The sequence below is a fragment of the Penaeus monodon genome, chromosome 8, assembly GCF_015228065.2.
Source record: "Penaeus monodon isolate SGIC_2016 chromosome 8, NSTDA_Pmon_1, whole genome shotgun sequence".
Classification (NCBI taxonomy): Eukaryota; Metazoa; Arthropoda; class Malacostraca; order Decapoda; family Penaeidae; genus Penaeus; species Penaeus monodon.
In genome coordinates, this window is record NC_051393.1 from 28,981,332 (window position 1) to 28,990,838 (window position 9,507).

General features: G+C 41.0%; 1 protein-coding gene across 1 annotated transcript in view; it reads left to right on the top strand.

The window, feature by feature from the left end:
• The window catches only part of LOC119576297 (protein snail-like), a 2,925-nt gene extending 302 nt beyond the window's left edge, over positions 1 to 2,623 (top strand). Inside the window, exon 2 of the mRNA XM_037923910.1 lies at positions 79 to 2,623. Coding sequence (XP_037779838.1) covers positions 79 to 1,304 — 1,226 coding nt within the window. The 3' untranslated portion in view covers positions 1,305 to 2,623. The remainder of the gene's footprint in view (positions 1 to 78) is intronic.
• Positions 2,624 to 9,507: the final 6,884 nt, after the last annotated feature.

Here is a 9,507-nt window from a genome sequence, read left to right on the forward strand (position 1 = left end):
TCAATTTCCCCAAAAGTTTAACTGACTGGATTCTTCAAACGAGCTGGGTGTTTACAGTTGTGTTGTTATGTTTTGCAGGGTCTGAAGATGAGCCACAGGATCTGAGCATGAAGAGCCGTAGGGTCACCACGCCCACGCCCGTGGTCACTACGCCCACACCCCCGCCACCTCCTGCCCATGTCAGGATACCTTCGAGTCCACCTCCCGCACCGCGCCCTTCCGTCTCTACGCCCCTGCTCCCGCCCCGGTCCACCCCCGACGTCAGCGCGCTGTTGGGCCTCGTCGGCGGAAGCATTAACCTCACCACCAGCATCCCCAACAACAACAACAACAACGTCTCTTGCAACACCAGTGCCAGCCCTAGTTACTCCAGCAACTTCAGCATCAACACGGAGAGTAACTTCAGCAGTAACTTCGCCGCCGCTAATAGTAGCCTGATGAGCAGTGCTGGCCTCCGCCTCATCAGCGAGGTGGCGGCTGCCTGCGGGCGGCCTACGGTTCTGCGGGCGCCCGGAGGCAGCGGGGAGACGCCCAGCAGTCACGCCAGCCCCTACGCGCCCCCGACGCCCAGGGACCCTTTGCGCCATGCCATTCGAGACCGCCAGTCGGGCGTCCGGCCGTGGCACTACCACCCTTATCTGCCCCTCGGGGTGTACAACCTGCCCTCGCACCTCCAGTCCCCCCGCACGGCCACGAGTGCGCGGAAGGACATGAGGGACGTGAGCAGCGCGGCGGTGCGGTCCCGAGCGGGCTCCGTGTCTCCGCCAGGCGAGACGGGATCCAGCAGCAGCGAGAGCAGTCCTGAGGTCCAGCAAGATGGCCGGACGCCGCGCCTCTCCTGCCCAGACTGCGGCCGTCGCTACGCAACCATGGCCGGCCTAGCCAAGCACCGCCAGTTTCACTGCTTGAAGGATGCCGGCAGATCCTTCGGCTGCAAGCACTGCGACAAGGTGTACACGAGCCTGGGCGCCCTCAAGATGCACATTCGCACCCACACCCTGCCGTGCAAGTGCCACCTGTGCGGGAAGGCCTTCTCGCGCCCGTGGCTCCTGCAGGGCCACATCAGAACCCACACGGGAGAGAAGCCCTTCCAGTGCTCGCAGTGTGACCGCTGTTTCGCCGACCGCAGCAACCTCCGAGCTCACCTCCAAACGCACACCGACGTCAAGAAGTACGCCTGCCGCACGTGCCCCAAGACCTTCTCCCGCATGTCTCTTCTGGTGAAGCACGAGGACCATGGTTGCCCCGGGGTGAGGCCCGCACGCCCGTTGGCGCTGGCACCCGCCCCGACGGTGCCCCTGTGACGCCCATGAAACGCCCACACTTTATCCAGTGTTGTTACCAGTGACACCAGATAATAGTCTGACACTTGCAAGATAACCATTCAGGTGCTAATGAAATCGGAATCCAATCACCATTTACGTGCCACATGTAACGGTCGTTAAGGTTATGCTGCAAAGGATATGGGAAGTGCACGGTCCGGTCCACTCGTGCCAGTACGTGAAGTGCCAAAGTGTCACGTAGTTCTGATGAATTGCTACGTCTAGTCATGCCACGCCCATTGTAGGTTTGGCTGCTTCAGAAAGGGGGAATCACAAAATATCCCAGAACCATATAATCTTTCGCAGAAAAATGAAATTATTCTCATATATCGCGAACAAAAACTCTGACAAACCCAAAATTTTTCAAAGAGAAAAAAAAAATTGCCCTCGATGCCACAGCCAGGACAATGGCATTGGAATGTGTAAATGTCCCTGTGCATCGCCTTCGCCCCAGGCCAGGTGTTCCCCCTTTCGAAGTCCGCCGTTCCCGAGAGCTTTACCTGAGACCCCCACAGCCAGACCGGGTCTTCTCAACGTACCTGCATTCCTCCAGTCCCGGCCATTGTGTCGCTGGTGGGGGAGGGGCGGGAGGGACACTGGGGGAGGCACCGTGGGATTCGCCCCCTTCAGGATAGGAGAGGGAGGGGAGGGGTTATGGGAATGAGAGGGAGAGAATGAGTGGGTCAAGAATGAGAGAAGCTGTGTGAGATCTGTGAGTGTGAAGGGGTAAGTGTGAGAGAAAAGGGTGGCGCCATGTGAGAAGGAACATGAGCAAAGAACTAGCATGATGAGTGGATGAAAACAAAATTTATTTGATGGACAACGCATGCGTAGATGCCAGAACGTCAGAAAGTGTTAAATAAATGTCGAGCAAAATGTAAACAAGACTAAAAGTGTATTCAAAATACCATCGAACGGTCGAATGTGACGCGCTCACCCTTCCCGACCATGACTTTCCTTAGGACTGGACTTTATATACGACTATATATGCATCAAACTGCCTTCCCATGCTGTCAGAGCCTTATATATTTGCTGTGACTCGCTATGCCAACCTGACTCTTTAGAAGCATAATGCTGCTATATGTTTTGATGATATACGAAGCGTTATTGTAAAATATGTTATCTGAGAGTCACAACGGCATATGTTTCTTTTTGTGCCAATGAGATTCGGTGCCTTCTTCACTACTCTCTGTCTTGCTATTGTACATGCAGATTCACTATCAAATACTTCCTATGTAATATGTATATCTATAGTATATCTATATTTTATACATCTTTATAAATAAAGATTACGAAGCTAATATGTATCCTGTTTTACCTCGCCTCCAAAAATAAGTCTACAGTCTCCGAAACATCGGGTTATCGGAAGAAAATCTACGGAGACAATAGATTATATTTCTAAAGACACGAATGAACAGAAATAAAAGCAACACATTAAGATTTAAGATCCGTTAAAAGGACACAAAAGAGAAAGAAATAAAGAAAAAGAAGAAGAAAAGAAAGGAATCCAGGTAGCGTCCAGACCTATCCCAATCTGCCTATAATCCGTTAATAACCGGATGATGAACAATAATGACATCTAAATACCATCATTTTCGTAGAAGCGGAAGTAGGCATTTACTATTTACAAACCTGCAGTGCCTATAGGTTATTATAACTTACACTCTGTAATTGAAACATTAATCCCAAACATTTATAGTCACGACCAGAACATTTATATTCATGATCCCATTCCACTCAGCATGTCACGAATGAATAACATGAATGATAGTCACAATGGTGATGTTCACAATGATAATGTCATTATGCCAACAGCGATAAAGCGAGGTTTAATGATGATGACAAAAAACTATAATGATATTAATGATAAAGATAATGCATTAATGAGACAAAGGTGACTTATAAAGATGACTTATGATGCTAAATATAATAATAGTGATGATAACATGGCAGTAATAAGAATAAAATTGATGATAGTAATATTAAGAAAGATGTTATCACAACATCAACAATAGCTACTACTACTACTACTGCTACTATTACTACTACTACTACTACTATCATTATTACTACTACTACTACTATTACTACTACTATTACTATTACTACTGCTACTACTACTCCTATTACTACTATTGGCATTGCTACTACTACCATTACTACTAATGGCATTGCTACTACTACTATTGCTACTAATACTACCACTACACCAACAACAACCACTACTACTACTGCTACTATTACTATTATTACTACTACAATTACAACAACAACTACTACAATTACTACTAGTATTGATAATGAGAATGATGATACTAATAATGATAATAACGATAAGAACGATCATAATAATGATAATGATAAGTGTGACAATAGGAATAAGAAAACAAATAACGGTAATAAGAACACTGACGATTATGATAATAATGATGATAATGCTAATAGTAATGATTATGATGATGATAATAATAACAAAGATAATAATAATAATAATGATGATGATGGTGATGATGATGATGATGATGATGATGATGATGATGATGATAATAATAATAGCAACAAAAATAATGATGATGAATAAGATAGTAATAATGGTAATGATAATTATAATATCAGATATAATAATGACATTAATAATATTAGAAATAATAATGATAATAATGATAATGATGATGACAACAACAACAACAAGAACTACAACAACAACAGCAAAAACAACAACAATAGTATTGATAGTAATTATGATAAGAACAGCGATATTGATAATGATAACTATAATAATGATTTTGGTCAAGGATAACAATATGAATGATAATGATAAATACAGTAAAGAGAATGAGGACTATGGCATAATAACAATCATGATATCAATTATATGAGTGATTATCATAAGGATAAGACTGATAATTGTAATAACAATAACAATATTAAAAAAAATAATAATAATTATAGTGATAATAACAACAACAAGAAACCCCATACTTTGCTCCTTAGTCACCAGCTCTGAACACGAACGACGCACCATATGCGAGAGGACAATAACATGGAAAGTGTGAGTTTCTGTTTATCTGAAGTTATAGATATTCATCATCACGAACATCCTGATTACAGTTATTTCTCAACGTGTGCTCGCAGAAGGCCTGATAACATCCCTTCCCTCCTTCTTTCTCCTTCCCTGCTACAGATCTTCGCCTCCTCCCCCTCCTACCCTCTTGGTTTTTCCCTTCTCTCTCTCTCTCTCTCTCTCTCTCTCTCTCTCTCTCTCCCTTTCCCATCTCGCTTTCCCCTTCTATTCTCATTTTCTCATTCCTACTTAGTCTTCCCTTCCCACACCTATTTCCCACTCATCTTCCTCATCTTCCCTTCCCAATTTTCCCTTCTCCTGTCTCCTCCTACCTCTCTCCTCCCTTTCCATTCCTCTCCATCCCTTCTTCTCAGGTCTCCCCCTTCCTTCTACCTCTCTCTTCTCCTCCCTTTCCCCTTCCTTCCCTCTCTCTCCCTTTTCTCCCGTCTCCCCTTTCCCCTTTCTTCCTTCTCCGGTCCCCTTCACCCCTTCCCCCAACATCATTATCAGCATGAATGTGCTGATGTAATGCTTGATGCCCCGTGATTCACTCTCGGTGTGACTCACTCTCGAATACTTGCTGTAAGTGTCAAGGATTAAGGCCATTCCTCGAGAAGCTTAATACTAATGTTAGGAAAAATTGAAAGCCATTTATATTACGAAAATACGAGGATAACGGATACATATTAAGTTCTCTATGAGTAAACTGATCAGCTGTCTCGTAAAATCGTCATCATGCAATATAATTATCTAAAAAATATCTTCATTTAAAACCGGTGACCCTTCTTTGTAGGAGGCTGCAACATATCAGCTCCTCTGACAGGAAATGAATTGCACGTTCGGGAACTGTATAGACTGAAAGGCAGGACCTCGTTACTTAGATGCGCAAAGAGGGTGACTCGGCAGCGCTGGCGAGTCCTGAAGCCCTGATCCTCTCAATGGACAGGCGACGAAGGCACCACGCGGGAGCCCCTGAGAACCCCAACACGTGCGGGGATCCACGTCCTCTTAACCCCTTCCGATCCTGTCGTCCGTCCTCCGCGTCTTCACTCTTTGTCTCGCCTCTCCGTCTTCTACGCCTTCGTGGGAATAACTCTTCGGTCTCTTGTACCCCTCGTTCATTCCCAGAGACCTTGGTGTACATCTTTTACCAGGCAATCATGTTATATCCTGAGGTTGTATTGTAATATAATGATGTTGATGCATAACAGTTTATAAGAACTTGCTAAAGACTGTTTATTTATAGCCAATAAATAAACAAAACAAAGCAAGTGCGCTAACACAGAGGATTCACAAATTTGAGATCGCTTCCTGGAGCCAAGAACCTATCTTATGCATCGGCAAAAATCATATAAGCATACACACACACACACACACACACACACACACACACACACACACACACACACACACACACACACACACACACACACATATATATATATATATATATATATATATATATATACATATATATATATATACATATATATACATATATATACACATATATATATATATATATATATATATATATATATATATATATATATATATATATATATATATATAAGTCAAGACTTGTAATAAAAAATGTCTCTCATTTCATCAGATACTGTATCCACACACCCTTATGATCTTGTGCCCGTGACTGCACAGTGTATTTCTTCTGTCCAGTGTCACGACTAGAAACAAATGTCTTTATTACGCGGTTTACTTTTCAGATTCCGAGCTAATCTGCAAACACTTGCAACTCTCACGATCTCTAGTTAATCTTAGCCCAAGGATATCTCAAGGAAAATGAAGAAACAAGAACACGAGAGGCGTATACTCATGTATTTTGCATACACACAAACATATGTAAGTGTGTGTGTGTTTATGCATGCACACACACACACACACACATACACACACACACACACACACAGACACACACACACACACACACACACACACACACACACACACACACACACACACACACACACACACACACACACACACACACACACACACACACACACACACACAAAGAGAAAATGAGAGAGAGGAAGCAAGAAAGTAAGTCTGAGAAAGAAAGAACAGACAAAACTCAACTCCGAAAAGTCTGTTTGTCCCGCACGCCCTTTTGAGCTGTTGTCACGAAAAAAAGTCAATTTATTCACTCATTCAGACATTCAAGAGAAGGCGAGGCTCCAGCCCCAACCCCTCGCGCTGAATGTCTGTAATGAGTGTCGCGAACACGGCGCAGAAATGCCCGTATCATTAACTCAGCTTTTCTTATTAAGCGGCCGAGGGTCTTAAGCTAAAGAAAATACATCACCTTCTTTTAAAGAGATTGTGAAAAAAATGTGTTTTACACGCATGCTACCTCCTCTCGTTCCCCCCTCCCCACACCTTCAGTGACTGAGGCAAATCATTTTTCATGTAACTCCCTTTTGTAAGCTGGATACCCCTCCCTTTACACCCTACTGCGTCCCTTCCTTGTTATAGTTACGTCGCTTTTTATACCTGCTTACACGCTTCTGCTTGGCATTTGTGTCGAGCGGGTTGTTACACGCTGCCTGTGTTGTGGCGGTGACGGTACACAATCCTTGTAGAGTATACCATAAGTCATGCCGTAGTGTACCACAAGTCATCCCGCACGGCCACTGTAACGCTATTCCGTAACATGGGTACAGATTGTACGTTTGTCTATTTACATATTTTTTTTGTATTCAGAATGATACAGTGTTAGTATTTTTATATTTGGCTGTATAGATACTGTTACATTTTGCATCATTCATTATGCATAAGGATAAATATAACTAATCACCGGCTGACTTTTCAAACATGAATGCCGATCTTTATTAAGAGTCACGTAGGTATCGTATTGTATACTGAAGTCGGTCCTTACGCTTCGTTCACATCAATGGAGCCTCATTTTTGCTTGTCTCACTCTCTGGTAAATCTTATTAGATGAATGATGCAACAGAATGTGTTTAAAGAGCTACGGTTTAAGATAAATATATCTTTCGTCTTTTGATATTCCCTGTCTGAAATATTATCATTATTATTGCTATTATAATAATAGTAATAGTAATAATAATAATAATAATAATAATAATAATAATAATAATAATAATTATTATTATTATTATTACTCTTATTACTATTGTTATTATCATTGTGATTATTGTTATCATCATCATCATAATTATCAATATTATTATTATTATTATTATTATTATTATTATTATTATTATCGTTATTTTTATTGTTATTAGTACTATAATTATTTTCATTATAGCTATTATTATCATTATCAATATCATTATTATCCATATTGTCATTAACATCATTATCATTAATATTTTCATTATTATTATAATTCTTCTTCTTATTATTATCATTATTCTTTTCAGTATTGTTATTATTATCATTATCAATATAATCACCATTATTATCATCGTTACCACGATCATTATCATCATTATTATCATTACCATTATTCTCATGATCATTGTTATTATCATCATCATTATCATATTAATTTTTATCGTTATTATCATCATCATTACCCTTATCATTGCTATCATCATCATCATCATCATCATCATCATCATCATCATCATCATATTATTATTATTATTATTATTATTATTATTATTATTATTATTATTATTATTACTATGCTTATTATCATCATCATTATTGCCATTATTGTAAAGATTATCATTAGATTCTCATGACTACAATGATTTTTATCAACACGCGAATCGGTGTCGTTATCGTCTCGTAGCATCTGACATGGCATAAGTAGTATATAATTACTTTACTTGGTGAGAATTACATTTTCGCTAATGCAGTCATCACTAAAACCGTTAATTTATTCAAAAAAAAAAGCAAATAATCCTGAATCATCGCGAAGTAAGTCACCAGTTGTTAGTTTATCAAAGTATACATTAACATGAATAAACAGATTACCTAAGCTATGGAGTATATACATATTTTTTTACCATGCGGGAACAAGACGATGCATGTAATCCTGTTAAAACGTGTATAAAACCATTAAGAACATATGCTTTACATCGCTGATCCAGTATGCTAGGAGGTCTCGACACGATCAAACAAGAATATGCAAAAATAAGTGTGTAATTCGTGTCTACAGTCAGCCACCAAATGTTGCCATATCACGCAAAACTCTCATTTCGCTATCTCCATACTGTTTCGTAACGTAAGTATGCTGTTGGACTTATTGACAGGTCCGGGTCATATGTCAACTGATCACGAAGGCTCTTCAGATTGTTGTAATCCAAGTAAAAGTTAAGGTATGTGTTATCCATGAAAACCGTTGATACTAGTTAAGTGTATATATTATTTGCTAAATGTGTCAGTGAAGTGTGCCTCACCCGGTCTTACTGAGATCGCCGGCTTAAAGGACCACTCGCATGAAACATTAACATTACCAGGTACACGACTTTAACATGCAAAATAGGTATGCAATAATCGGAACGGCACGGTCGAGCAACATAAATGCGATATACATCTACGTTCAAGTGTTCAGTATGACGTGTTGCACGACTAATTAAAATGAAGTAAAAAGTAAAGGAACTAGTAATTCATGAAAAAAACGGATGGTATAAATAGTAAGAGAGAATTAGGCTGCGCATACAATGACTCATAAACAAAAAAAGACCAGACAACAAGTACTAACCGAAAGGGACTCAGGGATCCTAAAAGAAGCCGCAAGGAGAACAGGAAAAGGATGAAGAAAGTCCTCTAAAAATACTTCCCTCCGTGTTCTGGCTTCACCTCGCTCGTGTCTCCCCGTGACCTCTGCAATTAGCGGGTTCCGGCACGCTTTTTCCCTGTTTTGTTTTCGACTTGGAGTTTTTTTGGGGCACCTGTAAGGGCTCCCGTTTAGGGGGTTTTTGGGGGCGGGGGTTTAAGGGGCGGGGTGGGGGAAAGGGAAAGGAAATTAAGAGGGGGGGAAAAAAAGGGAGAGGAGGGGGGGGGAAAAAAGGAGATAAAAAGGGAAGAGAAAGAGAGAGATAGGGAAAAGAAAGATAGATAGATAGAGATGGAAAAATGATAGATATAGATTTGATTTAAAAAAGAGAGAGAGAGAAGAGGGGAGAG